This window comes from Hippichthys cyanospilos, chromosome 5 (genome assembly GCF_059441005.1).
Source record: "Hippichthys cyanospilos isolate Australia breed blue-spotted pipefish chromosome 5, RoL_Hcya_1.0, whole genome shotgun sequence".
Taxonomy (NCBI): Eukaryota; Metazoa; Chordata; class Actinopteri; order Syngnathiformes; family Syngnathidae; genus Hippichthys; species Hippichthys cyanospilos.
This window is the reverse complement of record NC_142373.1, coordinates 3,198,765-3,221,770: the sequence shown is the minus strand read 5'-3', so window position 1 is coordinate 3,221,770 and position 23,006 is coordinate 3,198,765. Positions and strand designations below refer to the sequence as shown.

General features: G+C 43.4%; 1 protein-coding gene and 1 pseudogene across 4 annotated transcripts; both read right to left on the bottom strand.

Moving 5' to 3' along the window:
• Positions 1-563: 563 nt before the first annotated feature.
• LOC148423183 (uncharacterized) lies at positions 564-22,154 on the bottom strand. 4 transcript variants are annotated; one of them, XM_088416048.1, is made up of 10 exons: positions 22,119-22,154; positions 7,266-7,749; positions 4,820-4,954; positions 4,513-4,739; positions 3,910-4,032; positions 3,038-3,128; positions 1,566-1,762; positions 1,355-1,441; positions 1,195-1,270; positions 564-1,031 (listed from the first exon to the last, which is right to left on the bottom strand). In XM_088416048.1, exons 2-10 carry the CDS (start codon positions 7,699-7,701, stop codon positions 835-837), a joined length of 1,569 nt encoding a protein of 522 aa, XP_088272174.1. In that variant the 5' UTR covers positions 7,702-7,749; positions 22,119-22,154; the 3' UTR covers positions 564-834. The 4 variants fall into 4 exon arrangements, with proteins under 4 accessions (XP_088272174.1, XP_088272172.1, XP_088272173.1 ...); XM_088416046.1 differs by lacking the exon at positions 22,119-22,154 and adding an exon at positions 10,485-10,613; XM_088416047.1 differs by lacking the exon at positions 22,119-22,154 and adding an exon at positions 8,926-9,451.
• On the bottom strand, positions 14,221-15,172 carry LOC148423184 (NXPE family member 3 pseudogene; annotated as a pseudogene).
• Positions 22,155-23,006: the final 852 nt, after the last annotated feature.

The following is a 23,006-nucleotide window of genomic DNA, read 5'->3' as shown; positions in this document are numbered from 1 at the left end:
GAAATCCGTGACTCGTAGGCGCAGGCCAAATTATTTTTTTTTACAACGCAATACTAAACTTTAGAATAAAAACAAAAATCAAAACCTGTTTTAAAGCCCCAAATTTGTTTAAAACAATCCTTTTAATATAGTAATACAACGTTGGAAACGTTGTCACTCGCGTATTTCACAGTCCCAGCTATGCCTCTTCTTCCTGAACCCCGCACATTGTTATGAGTAATTTTTGAGGTCTTTCTTTTTTCTGAGCAAGAAGATTTTTATGAACGGATATGCCAGGACATCGAATTAAAGTGAAGCCTTTTATATCATAACAATACACTTGAAAGTTCAATTTATTACAAAAGAAATCTAGGAAAAAGTCAAGATTTCCAAAGCTGCGCGTTTCTCCGTTGCGCTCTATATGTAGACACACAGACATGTGCGTTTGCTCTCGGCACGCCTACAAGTCACGTGATCGGCTCCCGGAGACCAAGCTGTCTATCAATGTGCTTACTAGCACGTTTGCAACCTGCGCGCTGAGCTGAGCGCGCTCGGACACAGGAAAGACACAGGAGAGACGAAAGCAAGCTTTTGGATCCTCTTGCCTTTTGTAATAAATTGACGAGTGAAAAACCAATACAGTACAGCGTCAATATTTTACTTCAAGACAACAGTAAAGCCCCTGAGCCAATCAGGATTCAGAGCACAATGCGCTGTTAAAAAATGTCCACACTGTAAAAAGACCCGCGAAGCAGCGAACCCATGAAAGATGAACCGCGATCACGAGGGATTACTGTATACAGAAGGAGAAACGGTGCCACCACCAGGCAAACGATGGTAGTTCAGCCTGGGTTCTCAGGAGTTGCTCGGCTGCGATAGGCTAACCTGCGCGTAAGAGGCAGACAAATGTGATGATGACAACGCGTGCTGATCACCCGGTGCGGCCATATTAGGGCCCCTCAGAAACACGGAGGATGAGGACGACGGCATGATGAATGGGAAGTTTGTGACTCCGGAGATGACCACGTTATTGAGAGGACTGGAAGTGGACGCTGAAAAGGTAACATATTAGGAGTGAGAAAAGTTGGAACTTTCAGAATGTTCACCCAACCTAGCCTAGCCTAAGCTTTTGAACATTTGATCCAGATTTAATTCATATTCCTTGTGTGAGACACGGCAAATGCATGCACAATTAGATCTCGGTGCTCATCTTACCACAAGATACTCTGAGTTGCTGAGGACCACTGATAGGAAAAGCATCCTGGGAGAGAGCCACTGTTCCACCTTGAGTCTGGAAGTGAGCATGATGTTTATTGCTACGGTGCAAGTAGGACTGACCGATGCTATCTTGCTGTCGAGTGGTATCACCACCAACCTGAACCTGGTTAAGACAAGCCTGCAGTTTCCGCTTTGCCCGCCATCTGGCCACCCTCAGTCTGGTCTTTTCCCGCCGTTCTCGTACCTTACACCGAGAAAAAAAGATATAAATAATACTAATAGCTCACTCCTTCTGGACACGATTTCTATCCGGAGTTGCTTGTGCAATCACGTGATTTCAGTTTTTTAACAAGCAACTGCTCACTCACCAGATCGGCTAGCAGAGGCTGAGGCAGCGTTTTTTCCAGCTCTCGCTGACGATTGAGGCTTCGCCGGCGTCGTTCGTTGCGCCGCAATTTGTACTCTTCGTATATGCTGAAGTCTTTATTACACGGACCGCGCACCTGCCGTTGAGTGCCCGGAGGTAGTGGGGCAATGGGAGGATAGCCTGGCTGGGGTGTTCCATCTAGCAGATTCACAAATTTGATGCTTCAACTAGGAGTTTAAATGACAAGTGTAAACCGGATTTTTTTTTACAGAATTTCAAGTTTGAACCACTGCTGCTGTGGAACAAATTACTTCCCATGAGTACAGCGGATGGTGTGAAGTAGACGCGATCCCTGCTTGCCCTTTTTTTTTCTTTTTTCTCAAACAAGTTCGGAAATGGTTAGCGTGACCTATTCACAGTTGCATGTCACTAACTGGAGAGCTCAGGTCACCTGGGATGGCGATTTCGGTCCCAAAATGTTATACTGTTCATCTCTGTAGTTACAATTACTGTATTTCTCTGAATACAAGCCTGGGTTTTTTTTCCCTCATTTTTAACCCCCATAAATATTAGAGTAAATGCATGTTTTTAAATGCAATGTATCAACAAAATAGTTTGATTGAGAAGTCGGTATGAAGCAGATGAAGTTTTGGCCCAGGAGAACTCAAGACTAGTTGTCACCTTCAAAAAGGAACAAATGGCATCCCCCGACACAACAATCCGCCAGGAAAAAAAGGCCAGTTGTGGCCATCAAGAGAAACTTTCTCCCTCTTCCAAAGAACAAAGACTTTTGAAGACACCATCCCCACGCACACACCTCAGTGGGACTACATGCCCCAAAAGGGTATAAGAACTGAGTGTGGAAGGTGAAAGGTTGCCATTTTCTGCTCCGATCTGTGGCAGGACTGGCCCGAGGCCCCGTGTACTTTCCCATTCTCTGTCTGGATTAAATCAATTGTTTCACTATGTCGTGCGTGGTATGGGTGATCTTTCAACAAAAACCAGCACGCTAGGAACTATTTGATGCAAGACGTTTTTCTCTAGGTTCCTTTAATACATATACACACACATATATCTCAATTTATATCAATTTAGAGGTGTGTGTGTACATATATATGCTCTTTGGTCAAACGCCACCTTATTGCCTGTTTGTTGTCAATAACGAGGCTGCGTGGATCATTTTTCTGGCGGACTTTGACGCATTAGGAAACGGAAAAGGCAGCTTGACTTGACCTTCAGCCCTTGAACTTGTGCTCTAACAAGCCGGCATGGAAGTCGGCAGGTGAGGAGCGAAGGGCAAACGTCCACACTCCACAATAGTCACCACTTGGGTAAAAAAAGACATCCCAAGTAAGATGATCAGCAGACCTCCATTTCAAACAAATTGGTCAGGTCATTTTCTATATTTGCAATATTTGCTGTTGCTGTTTTCTAGTTAGCAGTTGTACCTGAACACTTAAAGAAGGTACTCACAAGAAGAGCTGGGACCAGCTGTGCTGAAACCTGAGGAGCTTTTTCTCTGGCCGGCCTGAAGTCCTGTCCACTGTGTAGAAGACACCGGAACCTGAAAACAACAACAGCATGAGAACAGTGAAGAGCTTCCAGCAATACCACAAAATACCAGGTTAATTCACAAATATTCCCAGAAAGTCTACACTGACACCTTGTCAACATGCCTGATTTTTATTCTATTTGGGCATGAATCCAAAATTTGAGATGAACAGCAGAGCGGTGCTGCCTCAAACCCACAAACAAGAAAGTGTTGTTTTCTGGCAGCCAGTATTGTGTCATTTCAAAATCCACCTTATAAGGCATAATCTCTCTCAACTATCACACCTGTGATAGTTTGGAGTGCAGATTCTGATAGATGGGGTCAAAATACACAGATACAACACTTTACAGTTCTGTACCTACCTAGAAACATAAGATGAGGACCAGCAAATGTATCCAATTTTGAGATTGCAAAATCTGAAACCCCAAATTATTGTGCGGCACCCAAACTTTGAAGAGTCGTAACTCGAAAACCATTTGAGGCAGAATTCTCAAACACAGGATTCTTTCATTTGACATCAGAAGGCACTTATGGAATAAAAGTCCAGAGCGAGGCATGTGTGATTGGACATGGAATGAGCCGGCAGGAATATTGCAAATAGCAAAAAGTACCACCTGCCGCATAAGAAGCTTTTTTTCCCTCACAGGTCCAATTTGCTGGATCTGGTTATCACCACTATCACTTGTTCACAATACAAGTGCAAGTAACTGCAAACAAATACCGGTAGCTAATTTTGCACTTTCATCCAGCTCTGCAACAGAATGTAATGGGTTCTTTAAGTATGAACTGTCACCTCTGACTGGACCAGGTGGCCACGATTCATCTGATTGTCCATCAATTGGCACGACATCACTTCTTGATTTTCCTCCGGCTCCTCCTTGATGCAGATCACCTGTTGATCCTCCTCCACCTTCACCTTTGACAGAACAGAGAAAACTCAGGTTACAAAAAAGTTCCTTGCGAAATGGGGCTGTTTCACTAATATAATGGAACTACTTGTGATATTTGCCTCCAATTTACAGAACCAACACAGTTAGAAAGTCACACAACTGCACGGTCTCCAGCCAATTGCTTCAATGAATGGCTATAGCAATCTGACTAAATGTACTGTTGAAATGCTCGTATTTGAACTATTTTAAATTAAACAAGGTATCTTGATGATTAATAAATTGTAAAATATTGATCACATAATCTAATAATTGATTAGCTGTTGATTAATCAACGCACATCTACTAAGACTGTCAACTGTATGTTACTACATTGTTTGTGTGTGAATACTGTATTTGCTATTTGAATGTAAATCCATCCCGTGACTTATTGTGTACGTCTACATTTTTTTTAGCCCGTCAATTAGGTTTTCCATTAGAGTGTTGTCAGTACACAGGCAATACTTAACCTGTCTTGTGGAGATGGCCAGGGTTGAGCTATCTGCGTGTTGTGAGCCATGAGGGGGCTTAGGGCTGGTGGCAGACTGCTGGCTGGTGTCATGAGTTGGGAAAGGAGGCGGAGTCACAATGGCATTGGTACCATCCAAGCTTGGACGTACAGTGACATTCCAGTCGCACTCCTGACTTCCACTGCTTGTGCTCAAAAGAACATCTTGGTCCGTTTGACAAAGCAGGCCTATGTGCACAATAGCAGATGTTAAAATAAGACACTGAAGGTGAGCTTTTGGTGATAAAGGATATTAGGATGCACCTAACTGGAATTATCTACACATTCTGTGCTCATGGGGAGAGACACTGCCAACACGCAATCTGCCGGTTCAGAACTAACCACTTGCACATCTGGCTGTATGCATGTTATAATGCACTGCTGATTTATGTGCTGTGGAGATTCTGTAAAAAAAAAAAAAACAATTGGAAGGAAAAGAATGAAGAAAGAGCAACACGGTGGAACAATGGTGAGGGGGTTCAATTCCAGCTTGCCCTAGCCTTCCTGCGTGGAGCTTGCATGTTCTCCCTGTGCTCGCGTGGGTCTTCTCCAGGCACTCCAGTTTCTTTCCTCGCTCCAAAAACATGCATGGTAGTTGCATTGGACCATCCAAATTGCTCTAAATGCCATTCTGAGTGTGAATGTTTGTTTATCTCGTGGTGCCCTGTGACTGGCTGGCAACCACTCCAGGGTGAAGAGTTTGGTAATAACATGCACATGCTCCACTTGAATCACCGTCACAAGCTGAAAGTCTGCCATTCTGGTGTTTCAGATCCGCCAAGTGTTCCTCCCAGGACTAGTCTTAGGTACCACACCACTTTGGTTAGTTCTCCTAACAACAGGTACTAAAATGTTGTGAAGTGAAATTAATTAATGAACATCCATCCATTATCATAACCGCTTACCCTGACAAGGGTCCCTGTGGTGCTGGAGCCAATCGCAGCTTTCTTCGGGGAGTAGGCGGGTGTGAAGTGAATAATATACAGTGGGCCCCCGGTTTACGAACTCCCTCTTTTACAAACTTTTCATCTTACGAACGTGGACCACGGCATTTTTTGTCCCCCTCTTACGCACAAACCTTTCGTCTTACGAACAATTCATCATGCCCCAACATGCCGGTCAATATGTCCGTACTATTTTTTTCGCTTTGCTGCATCAATAAAATCAACTGTTCTCGCATGTCACAGTAACGCAGATAAGCTATCGCTCTTACAATGTCACAGTCACTGTCTCAGTCACGGTGTCAGTCACGAAGATGCCGATATGCTATTGGCCGGCGTCACGTCAATCACAGAAATGCCGATAGGCTATTGGCCGAACGCCTTCATCTAGCTTGATGGCACAGCTGGTCGGTGTGTTGTGAGGACTTTGCAAACTTTATCTGTTAAACATGGCTTCTAAAATTGCAAGTGGCGGTAAAGGAAGAAGTAAGAGGATGATAACAATAGAAACGAAGCAGGAGATAATAAAAAAATACGAAGGAGGTGCACGCATAGTTAACCTTGCGAGTGAGTATGCCGTAAGCGCTCAGCAATCTTCTAAGGGCAAGACTTTCCTTGCCAGGGGACGGACCTCGGTCAACAACAAAATGGAGAGGCTTCTTCTATATGGATTAAAGAGAAGGAAATCGCCGGTGATATGATTTAGTTTGAGAAAAGTTCGCGTTTAAGAAAATAAATAAATAAATTCTGCGGGTTGGTCTCTGCTCCCCTCCGCCTCCACCCAGCTCAAGTCACGTCGCCCCAAAGGTAAATGTCATTTTTCCTTTGTATATTTAGCTCATTTAATTTAACTGTATAGTAGATTGTTACTAATTTTTAATACGTGTATAAATTTGTAATGTTTTTTCCTAAGGTTTTTGCACGCGTTGCACGCATTCACTAATTAACATAGGTTTGGATTGATCGTCATATGAGCAATTTGAGTTACCAGTATAGCCGCTGAACGGATTAAGTTCGTAACACAGGGGCCCACTGTATTAGGTTGTTATCACTATGTGCTTATTTCTTGTCTAGGATAGCGTGCATTGCTATCCATCTATGCAGTCCTAGTTCATCTCGCCCCAGTCCTTAGATAAAGCTGTTGACGCAGGAATGTGTGAGCCGGGACCTTGGCCCAGCTGTTGATGGCGCCCGGCTGGCTCTTTTTGTTATGTCTTGTAATGTGCAATGCTTTGTTGAATGAATAAAAAGCAAGCGGGGACTCTTGAGTGATGAAAAATGCTGTTGGCAACGCATGGGTATGTACGCCCAGCTTTTTTCCCTTTGCCTAGGCCAGGCATGTCCAAACCCAGTTGAGGACTGCCTATCCGGCATGTTTTGGAGGTTTCTGTCCTCCTACCACACCTGATTCAAATGATCAGCTCATTCGTCAGCAAGCTTTTCAGAAGCTTAAAAATGACCCCAATCATTTGAACAGGTGTGTGGGGAAGAGAAACCTGGAAAACATGTATGTGTACCACCTCTCTAGGATTGGAGTTTGACACCAATGATTTAGTTTCCAACATACCTACCATGCTGGCTTTTTGAATTGTGGGAAGAAAACAGAGTACCCGAAGAAAACAGAAGCAGGCACTGGGAGAACATGCAAACTCCTCACAGGAAGGCCAGAGCCGGTAGTGGACCCACAACAACCTCACTGTGAGGCGGACCTGCTAATCAGTCTGCCAGCATGCCGTCCGAACTGATGAACAAAAAAGATCCTCATAGTGCTTACCTGTGTTCCTTGAAGGTGGATCATCTGCTGTGGAGGTCTGAGAAGAGCACGATGGTGAAGCTCTTGTGGAAGAGATGCCAGCTCCCCCTGCCTGTGTTGGAGGGCATTTAGCCTGGTGGCTTCTTCCCAGAGAGGTGTTGGAGGCTCGGTGCTGCAGCTCCTCCTCTACACCCTGTCTGTAATACTTCAGTTTCAACTCTGTGTAGCGCAGCTTCGCTCTGACATTGTCGTTCTCCTTCTCTTTCTGGGCCTTCTCTCGTTGCAGCGTCATGACATCACGCTTCATGTGCGCTAGCTGGGACTTCAGCTCCTCAAATTTGACCCCCACCACCTTCAGCATCTCAGCCAGAACCGTCTCCACGGCTCCGTTCACCGCTTGCTCCACCACTGCGCCCATCTGGCCTCGAATCAGTGAGACAGCAATGCTGACATCCATCTCGACACACCGCTGAATTTCACTTGAAGCCACAATTCTGTTTCGATTCTACAAAAGAGATATATCAAAAAATGTGTCTTCAAAATGGACAGTAAGGCCAAAACTGATGTTATTATTGTGGTTGTAGTGCTATCTGTAACACTTTATTTCGTAAATAATAATATAATTGACAGTGAAATAGTTTTCATAACACAGCATTAGTTACACAGTGTGTGTGTGTGTGTGTGTATATATATATATATATATATATACATATATATATATATATATATATATATACATATATATATATATATACACACATACACATATACTGCACACACACACACACACACACAGTGGACCTCCGTGTTACAGCGTACCTGGCTTACGTTTTTTTCATGTTGCGTTGTGAAACACTGAATTTTTTCGTCCCCTTTTTAAGGTATTTTCCCCACTTTGTGACAAAAACATGACCCTAGGGCAGGAGTGTCCAAACTTTTTGCAAAGGGGGCCAGATTTGGTGTGTTAAAAATGTAGGGGGGGGGGGGGGGGCAACCTAGGCGGGCGTTCTTTACATATAACAGCAATTCATTTAAATGCATTTCAGTGAGCTATTCTACGTTTCACATTTGATTTTTTATTTTAATTTCAGCTATCATAGGCCTAACTTGTTTTAGATCCCCAAAACAAATGCCAATAATGTCAACTTATCACCAAAACCTACTTAAATCAGGCAACAGTGCGCAGTGATGACACTGTTGCTTCAGTCTGGTGGACTTGTTGCATACACACTCACAATCACTTTTCACATCTCACAAACCGGCTATCATACCACAACAGTTATGCCAAAATATTATGAGGCCATTAAGACGCACAGGATTGGAACCTTTTCTTGTCTTAATCTTCAAGAACTTCTAGCTTTTCTTATTCTAGGGATCAATAGCGCAAGCCTCTTGCGCCACTTTCTATTTTGTCGTTTGCGTCTTGGGTAGGGCTTTCAACCTCCCTTTTTCATATTAAGACGCACAGGACTGGAACCTTTTCTTGTCTTAATCTTCGAGAACTTCTAGCTTTTCTTATTCTAGGTATCAATAGCGCAAGCCTCTTGCTCCGCTTTCTGTTTCGTCGTTTGGGCCTCGGGTAGGGCTTTCAACCTCCATATTTGTTTTTTGGGCCACGGGCAGGGCTTTCAACCTCCCTTTTACTTCACCAAGCATGCCAACAAGATAAGACTATACTCACAGTTCATGTCTCTCCCTGTCTCAATTTCTGTTGCTGGTTACGGATGCCGTCAATCAACAATCCCGGGGAGGACGCTGACGCAACTGGCCACGGGAAAGTGGACTTCTTCGACAGAACCAGTCTGGCTGTGCACAGTCTTCAGTCGCTGTCAGCAGCCCCCCCACGGCCACAGATATGTTGGGATCCGGCTCGAAGGACCAAGTTATGTCAGAGTTATCAATAATGAGAGACTGGAGAAAAGCCAATGCTCTGAGTCAAACATGATCTTGTTCTGTTAAATCTAATAAATTGGAATTTTTAGTGTAAATTCTGTTTTCCCTGACTTTTGGTCAGCTACAGGCTCCACTCTAAGTCAATTTCGGAGGAGTGCCCATGCCATGTGTTACACTACAGTCAACTCATCTGCTTTGCATGCAGGAAACGTCACAGCACATCCCTCCACAATAAAGTATAGTTTCTTTACTTAAAAGGGACAATGTGAAAGGTTTAAACCGTTTTTCATTAAGTAAAGCAGGAGGTGCTGCATTTACCGTTGTTCATAGTTTTAACCGATATGGCAGCCTCCAGGGGAGTACCGCCCTCCATGTAGTAAAATTTAATGATAACTAGACCTACAATTATATTTAAAACATACTGCTGGCTGTTAAGAACGCATTTATGTGCAAGTTTTATAAATTTTCACAAATTTAATGTATTCCTTTTTCATGAAAAACGGCCTTAACCTTATACACTGTCCCTTGTAGAAAATAAAAAAGGGAGCACCTAGGGCGTGAAAGATGAAGCTTGATTTAATGAGGGAATGCTGTATATGCTGATTAAACATCTATAGGGTGGGCACGGTGGAAAACTGCTTTGCATGTCCGCCTCACAGCTCAGAGGTTCAGGTCTGACTCTGTCCAGTCATTGTGTGTACACACGATCCCCACATGAGTTTCTTCAGGGTACTCTTTCTTTATTATTCTATTATTCTATTCTTTATTCTTCTTCTTAATTATTATTATTCTAAGTCACTGCGGATGAACTGTACATCTAAAACAGCTTTGTCATTTATTTGGAGAATAAAGTGTAGGATAGATATAAGTTCTTTAAACTTCAACCTGCTCCTTTTGAGTACAAACTGTATGTTTGTTATTTTATATTCTCTGTAGAAATAATGCAAAAAAAAAAAAACAGTCATCAAGGACACAGCTAATTGGCGCTAGGATAGCGTGTTGGTTTACGGTGAAACATAGTGTCTTTAACTATTAAGCGAATGAGAAGAATTAGTGATATAAAAATCATTTTATACAACGGATGCATGCCGCGGCCTGAAACATACGTCTAGCATACAATAATTATCGTAAATTTAAGAGCAAATGCGTACTACAACTCCATTGTGGTGATGTCTGGTCAGAACTATCAAGAAAGACATTTGATTAAACATGGCTCGTGGAAGGTAAGCTAGCTATTTGACGTGACTTTGGTGCTCATTTAGTCCGTGTAATAAAAAAACAAACAAAAAAAAACATGTTATCGCAAAGACGGGCAAAATCTACAATAATTAAAAATTGTGGACGAACCGTTACGCTGGGGCCACGTTTACCAAGCGCGATAGATGAATCTCAGCAGTCAGACGCGATAATTAGAACCAAATTCCACAATTTCTCTGTGGTCCAGTAAACAAGACCGTGCGGATATCTGGCTTCCGTTTACTCTTCTTTAGGTCCTTAAAAAGCGCTATGTAAATAGCAAAAAGTGAAAGCACTGCCACCTAGTGTCTGTAGCGGCACCTTACAACAAGAAGACTCCGTCGCTACCCGAATCTAACAAGGCTGATAATAATGATCTGTGTAATATTCAGTTAATTTATTTTATTGATACATACACGGTCAATGATCGCTTGTATGGCATTGAATAACGTTTCTACTGCCTAAAGTAAGATCGGTGACGAATGCACGAATGCATACAATACATCCCGTATTGTAAAAATCGGCCTACCTTGATCAAGTGCAATTTGAGGAGCCCAAAATGCCCTTTCAGTGACTGATTTGGCACATTTGGAAACATAGTTTTATATGTGCGCTAAATTCTTGTTATGGTTGTTGTATAAGATGTCATCAGCTTATGGCAAGCCTTTAGAGCATGTATTCGATATCATGGATATCATCCATCTGCATTTTTCACTAGTTCGGTCTTTGCCAGCTGTAGTTGGACGTACAGCTTTGTCGTACTAGTTGCACAAAAACGCCAACTAGTGGCTCATTTTCAAAAAGTAGTGGCACTTTTGTCCAACAAGTAGAGGTCCATGGTCACAGTGTGCCCAACGGGGTGCAGTCAAGCCAGACGTGTCGAGCGACTCATGCTGGCCACGCAGCAGCAGGAGCGAATCAATCAATCAATCAATCAATCAAATTTTATTTATAAACCGATGGGATTGGGTTGAATTTGTTTGCGTCTCCTCCTCCGCTATCTCGACAATATTTTCCCTAGATTATTGACATATCACGGCAACGCGCGTCTTGTCGGAAGGAGGCAGTTGCATTTTTTAAAAAGTGAAGCCTATTGACTGCTAAGTCCCTCCTGTAAAGTAGGTGTCGCTATATACCACAAAGCGTTGCAACCACCTTCATTAAGAGAAGAAAAAGAATCGCCACTGAAGAAGAAGAAGATTTGAATCTGTTATCGATGGTAACGATGTTTTGAATTATTTTTCTTATTGTTTCTGTAGACTGGACATCAACAAAGTGACGAAGGATACGCTTTATGGGCAGTGAAATCCTCGTCGTAAAGTGTTTTACGGTGGTGTCCTAACGAGTCACTCTTCCAAAAAACTTTTGTACATTTGAGTCGCTATTTATATACGTGTTTCTCCAAAGAGTCTAGAGGTATGCAACTGGAGAATTGACCAGCTAGCTGTTTCATGCTCTGTTTGACTTAAATGAAACGTAGCTAACGAGAACACGGTAGTTAAATTGCTGTTAACTAGCTGAAAAGTCTGAATATTAAACTTACGTCTACAGTGGTTTGTAGAAGCTTTTCTAGATTCCTTCAGTATGGAAGGTCGGGAATTAGATTTTCTACATTTACAGGTCTATAACAGTATGGAAACAATTGTTTGGAAATATGTTTATCTTAATACTTATCTTGGTTATCTTAAAATGATGGGGTTAATTATTTTGCATACACTACCTATCCACAATCTCTTGGAAATAATTAGGTGGCATGATGGCATATAAATGTAGAAAAATGATAAATTAAATACACCTCTTATTACTCAAATGTCACAAAAAGATGTCTTTCTTTGTTGCTGAGAAATCTTACAATAAGGGTCTGAATATTTTAAATGTGGAGGAACCCTAAAGTTGTTGTTGGTTTTTTTTAAGTGTTGGTTATTGGTGTTTGTTGTCTTTTTTAAATGGTGGTTTTATGTTTATTTTGCGTACACTAATGTTTGTTTGTTTTTTGTTTTTTAATACAATGTAGTTCCATTAAGGAACTCTCTTATTGTTTTCTGTGTACCAAAGACAATGGATGACTTTGTGAAACATTTTGCCACTTCTCACCATAACCGAAGGAGGGGGGTGGTGTTGGCGCATTTTCACCGTTTTTGAAAAAATTAATGTTGTTGAAAAAATGTTACCAAGTTGTGTTTTACATTTTCTGCATTAATAAACTGCAAATTATATGTACATACATTTTATGACCTGTGTGCTTAGGAGGTACTTTTCAACATCTGACACTCCGATTGCAGTTGATAAATTGAGAAACAAATTCATTGTTATAGTCTGTGAAATAACTTTGGCCACCCCAAGGATAAAAGTTTAGCTCCACCACTGGTCATCGCCGTGACTTTATAGTTCTCGGACACTTTGTATTTCCCCTTTATATTATTTTATTTTTATGTGTACCATGCGATTTGTCTGGCAACCACTTCAGAGTGTGTCTCCCGCCTACTGCCCGAAGACAGCTGGGATATGTACCAGGATGCCAGCGACCTAGTGATAAGTGGTTTAACAGGATTTTTTTTTGGTTTTGTACCTGCCAAATTTACAATATATTTATGTGACTTCTGTGGTAATTATTGTTCATTGTGCTTTTTTTTTTTCAATTAAGCATTTAAAAAGAAGCTGGTCTCATTTTTGTGTAGGTACCCACGAACACACTAACATACTGTGATGTACATGCACTAATGCGCACACACCTAATGAGTCATGATCCTTTCTCAATCTGCATATTGTGACTTGCAGTTGTAGAAGTGAGATTTGTATTGAAAAGTATTTGCTCTACATAATTTTTGACTGTATATTTTGTATATATTCTAAACGTGGATTAAACTACATCTAATACTAGATAACATACATTCAGTACAAGCATAAATTATATTGTAGAAGATTTGGTGCAAAAACAGTGAGACCCTTCTGGCGTCCCAAATGGGAAGTGGCACGGTTCCAACAAAGTGTCAATAATTTCTCCATGTGTCTGTACGATTCAGAAAGCCTCGTTAACCCATGACTAGATAAACCAACCCAGGATGGCAGACCGGCGATCCCGCCAAATTTACTGATGGTTTTGTTCTGTTTGACCTTTCTTGGTGCCGAACAATGATATGATGGTAGCTTCTCAGCTGGTGCCGATGCAAGATTTCACTTTCAACTGGATAATAACAAGCTCATATAATTTGGATTCAATTAGATTCCTAAGTTGGAACATTCCAGCGATGCAGCATAAAATCAAATGTTACAGAGTTCCCAAATTTTCTAAGTTGTTGGGACTTGACATTGAGTACTGTACTTCGAAAAGACACAGCCACAGTTTAAAGCAGCAGCAAATCTTCTGGAGTCAGGGACTGCTTTTAGAAAGCAAATTTCCCAATCCCCCCCCATTGCAAATCTTTGTGGAAACCCAAGCCAAACATTAAGTGCCCTTTTTCACCGAACAATTCAATTTGACAACAATTATATTTGTTAAAGATTATTTCAGAAATGCTGAAGTTTAGGGAAAAACTGCAAATTGCATACCTCCTTACAGATTGCTGCTAATTTAGACAGAAAAAACGAATGAGAGAAGAAATTGCCACTTTAGCTTTGTTATCTTCATCGTCTCGTGAGCAAGGAAATGTTGAACACAAAACGCAATTTGACAAATTTTGAAATTTGTTAAAATGCGCTGTGTTCAAAATTATTATAAAAAAACATGTAACTGGTTGATTCGATTTCTTTATTGAAGAGTCATGATTACTTTCACAATTTATTATTAATTGCGGTAAACATGTTCTTTTTTAATACACAACCCAAATGATTACACTAAAGTCCTGCAGTCAAGGGCCCAAGAATCCCACTTTGACAATGAAAACATGCATTTTTTTTCTTTTCGTTCTGCCTGGTGAAGATTACTTATATATGTGAATACTCCTCAGTTTATGCAATGGATTAGTTTTTGCAAATGCTACTTAAACAAAACAAAAAAATCAATGACCTTCAATTTCATGTTTTTAAATGAAGTCTAAACCTGTGCTGTCAGCCTGGTTTGATTCAGAAAAATCCTAGTGTTCACGTTCCCATCACGACAAATGTAAGACAACATAACATCTACCATTTTCTTGACAATTTCAATTTCAAATCATGAGGCGCACAGTGCGCCGCGCACATTTGCCAGGCATCCACCAGCAAAACGTCAAGACCCTTGAACATGGTGTGCAGTAAAACGTCCAGCTGCATTGCAAACCAGTCGTTGTTGTGCAGAATGTCAGTCGAACGCGAAGCCTGAGGGTTTGCCGTGCGAACCACCACGACTGTTCCCGGAGCCCGGTCCAGGAGTCGCAACACCGCCTTGCCAATATGCCGTAGCTGGCGTATGTATACCTCCGCGGGGTAAGTGTTTAAGTGGGCCCAAATGCAGAGCGCCACCACCATGTTGGGACCGCTAATCAATCTGTCCAGCTCGTTGGAAATGTAGCGCAACTGGCCGACCAGGACAGGGAAGCGGAGGGGTGGGCTGCTTTAAACGACAAAATTTAGTATTCCTGTTCATACATTTCTGTTTCCTATGTTGTCCTTCTACTTCGTTAAATGAGTAGATTCAATACCTCTACTTTTACCACATCTTTCCAACTCATGAGTGAAGTTACCAGAATTCTTTTAAGATATAAGTGATCACCTGGAAGAATGGAGACAAGGTACTCGAACCACTGGTGTATGGTCGAGTCGCCATACATATAGACCGTCTTGTTGGTCAAACACTGAGTGATGGCAGAAGTGGCGTCAAACATTCTTCTGATCCAGCACCTGTCCGACAACACCTGCCTTGTCTTTTGTTGAGTGCAGCCGAGCCAACAGCACATCGACCCCATAGCGCTTGGGCTGGCGCTTGAAGTCATGCACGTGAACCAGTACTTCCAGCTGGTCACCAACATACCAATGCTGTTTGTTTTTGGAAGGGATGATTCTAAACAGGCTGTGGGCTGGGTCACTTGTCTGGGACAGGTTCAGTGATTCGGGAGCCCGACGGCGGCTGGGGCCAGACAATAGAGTCCAACAAGTTGCGTTCCTCCAGCTCTTCTTCAGGTGACAGTGGCTGTCCCAAATGTGGACAGAATGTATGGCTGTGATGATGTATTGGTGATGGCTGGATTTGGTTCTGGACCTTGTACAGTCCTGACAGTATGTGGTACTTCCAGTCCTGAATAGATACCATGAAATGTATATGTGCTGACATTTTTATTATGGACCACTGTACTGACCATAGAAGCCTGAAGGATACGTTGCAGTCAAAGATAAGAGTTCATGGTTGAGGAAAGCATTGTTCTGCCAAACGTTGTCTAATAAAAGGAACCAGTCAAGCTGTGATGTCGATGATTGCGCTATTCTCAGAAAGCCCTGTAAGAAACTGGAGGCGGCCACTGCGGCAGACGTCTCTGTTTCACTCTCTCGTCGCAGACACTTCTTTTTCACTCATGCGCGACTATACGCTAGAGCTGAGAGGCACTTCTTAACATCGGTAAAATTCATGGCGAACTTTCATTTAGCCTCGCGGACTTTGCCTTTCTGCCTGGATGACGCGGCAGCCCCGGCTTCGGGCAGACTAAGCAGCGGAAACCGAAGCGGCTAAGGCGGAAACGAGGTAAGAGGGGAGGCCTGCATGCAAGGCTAAAAGCTAGGGCTACCAGGTAAAGGAACATAAGACTTTGAGCTTAAAGTAGTTCATTAGATGTTGCTACTTTCTGTGTATGAGAGTGTGAGACTGTAAAGTGAACAAAACAGAATGTGTGGTGCAAGGGAGTGTAAGAATGGAATGTTTCAGAGCAAACGGTGCTATTCGCGGGGAGGTTGCAGGGACGAGATAACCCAGAGGCACCTGGTGGGAAACAACTGTGAGGAAAACTACAACCAGGAGGAGTAAGCAAGCGATTCTGCAGGGGAAGAAAGACCAATGAGAGCAAGCTAAAGTTAACTGCAGTATACACATAGCCAATAGAATAATGCCAGGATACCTTTGTTGCTGTGCCATTTGCATATTGTGTAGTATAACTCATTGCTGGACAACTCGGATGTAGAGTACGTCTGCTGGTGGCAACAAAGGCGTACAGGGCTGTATTGAGAGGGACCCGAGACCCAGGTGCTTGTATTAGATCTGCGTGTTAGGAATAAATCCACTCGTGTGTGAAAATGCCGGCTTCCTGATACCTTTCTATTGCAGAACGAGCGCGCAAATTGTTGGATGAGTGGCAGTTGGGTAAGGTCACAAATTGGAGTCAGATTACTAACTTGAGTTCATGTTGATTTAGAAATAACTTCCAACACAGGCCACCCGTACCTAGCCTGCTGCTAGCTAATGTCCGCTCCCTCAGGAATAGGATGGATGAGTTGAGAACATTCATCGTGAGATCAATGTTAAGTTTTCACTTTCACTGAAACCTGGCTGAGGGAGTGTTATGAATAACCCCGAGACACGAGTGGGTGGAGGACCCCGACACGACACGCTGGGTTCAGCTTCAAAAATGTATTAACAAAAATCGCACGGCAAGCGTGGGGAGAAAAAAGTGCAACAAAAGGAGAGACCAAACGGGTCTAAACGACTAAATAGTCTGGCACAAGGGGACAGGGTCAGCAGGAGGACAATCAAAAAACTAGGAACAACAAAAAGAGGCCTGGAGGAGTAGCAAAAGGCAAACGAGCAACGAAGCAAAAAAGCATAAGGCAAAGTACAAAACAAAACGCGCGACTGCGGAGACTCGAGATTAGGAAACACTGGAACGACTAGGGCTTCGACGAAGGGAGGCTCAAGGAATAACCCGGCGATTGTCCTCCTGCGCCGGCCGCCTTAAGTAAGGCCTTGATGACGATGGTCGTCAGGTGCGCGGCCAGTGACCCCGCCCTCTCGTCGTGGCAGGAGGACCTCGGCTACAACAAAAAAGACATGATAAGCCAGGGATGTGACAGTGCCCCCCCCTCAACGGACGCCCCCTGGCGGACCCCTGGCTTGTCAGGGTGGGACAGGTGGAATGCCCTGATCATGCCTGGATCCATCACCCAGGACCGAGGGACCCACGAACACTCCTCTGGACCATAACCCTCCCAGTAAATAAGGTACTGGAGACCCCTGCCCCTGCGACGGAAGTCCAGAATAGACCTAACCGAGTACACCGGACCGCCATCCACCAGGCGAGGAGGAGGAGGCGACACGGAGGGAGGGCACAGCGGGCTGGAGGCAACAGGCTTGAGGAGAGAGACGTGAAACACGGGGTGGACTTTCATGGACGTGGGCAGGACTAACCTGACAGCGGCTGGGTTGACCACAGAGTCAATTTTGAACGGTCCGACGAACTTCGGACCCAACTTCCTGGACGACCCGGCCAGGTTCAGATCCCGAGTGGACAACCACACCTCTTGTCCTGGTTGGTAGACCGGGGCCTCCATTCTCCGCCGATTAGCAAGTAGTCTGTTTCGCTCCACCGTCCGCGCCAATGCAGCCCTGGTGTCCTTCCACACCTTTCGGGACCTCCTTAGGTGGCACTGAATGGAAGGAACTGACACTTCCTTTTCCTGAGAGGGGAAGACGGGTGGTTGGTAGCCAAAAACTACGTGGAAGGGGGATTTGCCTGTAGAAGCAGAAATGTTTGAGTTGTGGGCATGCTCGACCCAAGGCAGGTGGATAGACCAGGAAGACGGGTTTTGTTGGCACACGCAGCGCAGCGTAGCCTCCAGGGACTGGTTAGTGCATTCGGCCTGCCCATTAGACTGCGGGTGGTATCCCGAGGTCAGGCTCACCGACATCCCCATGGCACGGCAAAACGCCTTCCACAACCTGGAGACAAACTGCGGTCCCCGGTCCGAAACAATGTCTGTAGGAATGCCATGGAGGCGGAACACATGGTCTGTAAGGAGGCGGGAGGTCTCCAGCGCCGAGGGGAGCCCCCTGAGGGCCACGAAGTGAGCCATTTTGGAGAACCGGTCCATGATGGTGAGAATGGCAGTTCTCCCCCGGGACGCCGGAAGTCCGGTGATGAAATCCAGCGCAATATGGGACCAAGGTCTGGACGGGGTAGGCAGCGGCAGCAGCAAGCCGGCAGGTGGTTGGTGAGTGGATTTCCCTCGGGCACACACAGAGCAGGCAGAAACAAAGTCTACAACATCTCGCCGCCAACCTGGCCACCAAAACCGACGGCTGATCAGAAAAACCGTTCGGCTGATTCCGGGATGGCAGGCTAACTTTGAGTCGTGCCCCCATTAAAAAGTTAAAAAGGCAAAAAGGGAATAACGCAGTCAGAACCCAGTGTATTTGTCCATCAATGTGTGACAAAACATTCTGTGTAGTAACACTCTGCAAGATATTTTGTAAATCACAAGTGAAGCGATATCGGTCTGCGGTTTGAACTTGGCCAGGCCGGTTTGAGATGGCTTTGTCACAGCAAAGCATTTCTTGATTGCAAGCAGTTATATTGATCGTAGAAAATGTATAATCATTATATTTACAATTATTCTGACAATTAACAAGCTCATTTGTCAGCAAATTGAGTCGAAGCACCCACCTACCAAACTGTGGTAGGGGTTTGCGCTTTCTAGACCTGACTTTTCCATCTCTGATTATCATCAACTCAAACAAAAAGCAGCTTCAAATATGTCTCTTTGTATGCCATGAACTAAAAATACAAGTGTTTTTTTTTTTTTTTTTTTAATGAATGGGAGACATAGTAGACCTAACTGTAAAGGCCGCTGATTTGACATGCGTGGGAAGACCTTTGATCAAGTGAAAGAAACTTATTGTAATGATGCTCCATCATACGACCTTGTAAAACGCTGGCATCATGAATTCAAACATGGCCAGAAATCTGTGGAAAAAGCTCCCAGACCTGGTCACCCGCCTGATCAGGCATCAGTCAGTCAAGTTGAAGGTGCCATTTTGGAAGCTCGACACAAAACTATTTCCCAAATAGCCCTAAAGTTCAAGGTTAGTACAGGGTCTGTGGAAACTATCACGTATGACCGTTTGCAAATGCATCAGATGTCTGGCAGATAGATTCCCTGGTTGGTGACATCTTTCCAAAGGCGAGAACGCATCGAGTGCTCGAGGATGAATTGGGAGATGTTTTAAGAAGATGAGTCAAAGTTTTTCAAAAGACAGATTAGACAGGATGAAGCCTTGCTCTATGACTATGATCCAGAGACCAAAGCCCAATCAATGCAGTTGAAGCACTTGGGACTCTCAACCTCCAACAAAGGCAATGGTGCAGCCCTCTGCTGGCAAGGTCATACTCACAGCCTGCTGGGACCAGGGCGGAGTAGTGATGACAGATTTCTTAGCTAAGGGTGACACAATTACTGGAGCCTATTATGCTTCATTTATGAGGAAATCAAGAGAAGCTATCAAAATCAAGAGGCGGGGCAAGATCAGCAAAGACATCTCCCTCCTACAAGACACTGCTCCTGTCCGAAACGCACATGTCGCCAGATCAGAAGCACGGGCAAGTGGCTATGAAATTCTCCCCCCCGTTTCCCCGACTCTCCTAACCTTGCACCCTCTGACTCTCACCTCTTCCCAGCCATGAAGTTGTTTTTGAAAGCAAAACGACACAAGACTGAAAGCCAATACTGTACTAGCAAGGCATAGAGTTCATTTGTTTATCTTCGTATTGGAACAAATAGACGTTTCGATCATATTAAAAGGTCACAACATCATTTGACAATGTTGTAGCTAGTTGCATTTAGAAGTGCAGAGTGCGCGGTTGGCTTCGATAGTAATTTACGTTTACGTTGATTTGTGTTTTTACGGAGCCCCTTTAGTGCCAGGGTATGAATAAAAAAGTACTTGCACTAATCCGTTCGCTCAGTTTCGTAATCCGTTTTCTCAGTTTACTAATCCGTTTGATTAGTTTACTGATCTGTTCGCTCAGTTTACTAAACCGTTCGCTCGTTTTAGTAAATCGTTCGCTCAGTTCACTAAACCGTTCGCTCTGTTTAGTAAACAGTACCCGCAGTTAACTGTAAACGCTGTGTTGAAGGGGGGTGTCCTGGGTGATGACGTGAGAGTGGGGAGACGAGAGGGAGCGTTTGGAGTGAGTATGGAATATGTGTAAATGGTGGACGTAAGTCTGTTGCCCTCTGGTCTTTGCTCGAGTGGTGCTGATTAGAAACTGAAGATGGGAAGGCACTCTAACTGTGCCAATCAGGCTGGATATGCTGGCCAGGACAGTTGCATGCGTTTTATGGTTGACTTTTAGTATTTAAGGTTGGACAGTGCTGACCAACCAATAAACTGTTTAAAGCGCAGTTCTGTGTGGTTGTTCGGGCACTGCTCTCTCTTGACATATGGTATAAACGGGTGTCGGCTGTTCTCTCCAAGAATTACAACTTCTGTGTTTCCTTCCTGTCTAATGAAAAGTGTTTGAAACACTGTCGGGGTTATCTTTAAAAGTAGACTAAGACAAGCCCTGCTGCAAAACAGCAAGATAGTAACTCGGACCAGCCAAGATTGACTTTTCTTTGCCGGCAAAGGGAAACGCTTGGCGTGCATTCCCATGCGTTGCCAACAGCGTTCTCGTCGCTCAAGCGTCCGGGCGCCACCAACAGTTGGGCCAAGGTCCCGGCTCACACTTACCTGCGTGGACAGCTGCAGTCAAGATGAACGAGAACTGCATTGATGGATAGAAATGCACACTATTCTAGACAAGAAATAAGCACATAATGATAACAACCTAATATATGATTCCCTTCACAAACACCTCATTCAGGACACGCTGCATTATTAATAGTTTAAGGGACAGTGTGTAAGATTGTCCATAGCTATCACAAACGTGGCCGTCTCTGGAGAAGTGCCACCCCCCATGTAATATAATTTAATGATAACTAGATCCATAATTATATTTAAAACATCGTTGGTCATTAAGAACTCATTCATTTGCAAGTTAGAATCATTTAATTTATTCCTTTTTAATGAAAAAAATCTTACACACTGTCCCTTTAAGTAAAGATGAAAGGACAGTGGCAGATTTTGTGTAGATCCCTCAACGACGACGCGGACTAATAGCAACAATGACAAAAGCAACATTTGCAAAATATTTAAACCGTAATTTTTGCTGAATATACGCAGCAGGAGGTGAAGCGCGCAGAGACCGTCTGGAAATTGTAAGATGCAGGGGGTGATAACACCATACTAAGTCAACAAACACTTCAAAGAGCTCTATGTGACATCATTAAAACCTCTATTTTGGAGAAAAAAAATCTTTTGTTTAATATTTGTTTAATATTTTATTCATATTCATCATTAATAACCTCCAATTTGCAGACGGTCTCTGCAAACATCAACTCTTGCTGTGCGTGGAGGTCAATGTTTATTCAACAAAGATGCAGGAATGACTCACAAATACATGCCACTCCTCACTGTCAATGAATCTAATCTTATGTATTTTACGAGCAGAGCGTGACCCATCTTTGAGTCCCGAGTCACCAGATAATTGAGAAGAATTGCCTTATTGAATCTTTCTAAAAATAATGAGGGGGTTGACTGACCGATCAGATTTTTGTTTAAGGATGGTACCCGTTTTCATACATTGCTAAGATACATACGATCCCAGGTAAGCACACAAAAGAACAAAGATTGGACAAACTCCATTCACCTTCGAAATGGCGATGTTGCTCAGCGGGACGATAAGGCCGAGCAAGGCTAAAATGATGGGGATCTTCTTACCAACTCCGGGCAATGTTACCATGTGACTTTACCTGGCCAATAAATAGTTTTCAACGAGGATCTCGCCCATCAACCTCAATTGGTGTTTGAAATGTCCTCCTTCCTATATGCTGGTCCTTGAATACGCATTCGGCGAGGCACAATCAGCAAGGTTTTGCTTCTCCTTGACGTCATCTTCAAACTTTGTGCCTTTGCCTTTCAATTTGATAGTAATCCGTCTCACGCTTGTTGTGTGTCAATGTTAAACGATTAGGTTAATCATTTCAAGTCTGTGTTGCTGTATTGTACGTCTACAGTGCAGCAACAAGTTTGGACACACCTCATTCAATACGTTTTATTTAGGAATACAGTACTGTACAGTACTGTATTTACATTGGGCGGGCACTAGGACCATGTCTCTCACCCAGTAGACAATTTGGACTGAAGCTTTGGTGCTTTATATCCTTGTGGCTTTTTGTATTTGATGATTTGCACAATGTTGTACAGTTTTGTGACGGCAAGTGAAGAGACTAGAACAGCAACGTGTAGTTTCATCGTCTTGCCACAACATTGTAGATTCGAACTAACATCATCACAACTATGAATAAACACATGGGGAGTTATGTAGCCTTAAAAAAAAAAACAGTCACCCTTTTACTTATCATTTGGCTTGGGACAATCAGTTGTGGGTTGCAAAAGTCATCCCTATTGGACAACTGTTAAAATTCAGTATATTACAACAGTATAATCATCATTTCTGATAGTTAAGGTTAGGAGCTAGGAAATGCAACTCTTTGTTATATTCTGTCCACAAGTGTAGCAGTACAATTGCGTGTGTGTGTGTATAGGAGTGTGTGTGCATATTTGCATATGCCTGCAACTTGGTGCAAGGTGAAAGTATGTCTTGTGTGCGTGTGTGCATATTTGCATATGCCTGCAGC

Excerpts from the sequence above, each read along its gene's own strand:
- LOC148423183 (XM_088416048.1), bottom strand. The coding sequence starts at position 7,701 with ATGGATGTCAGCATTGCTGTCTCACTGATTCGAGGCCAGATGGGCGCA. Across the intron at positions 4,033-4,512 it reads TGGCCATCTCCACAAGACAG|GTGAAGGTGGAGGAGGATCA; the intron begins GTTAAGTATTGC and ends GTTCTGTCAAAG. Across the intron at positions 1,442-1,565 it reads AGCCTCTGCTAGCCGATCTG|GTACGAGAACGGCGGGAAAA; the intron begins GTGAGTGAGCAG and ends TCTCGGTGTAAG.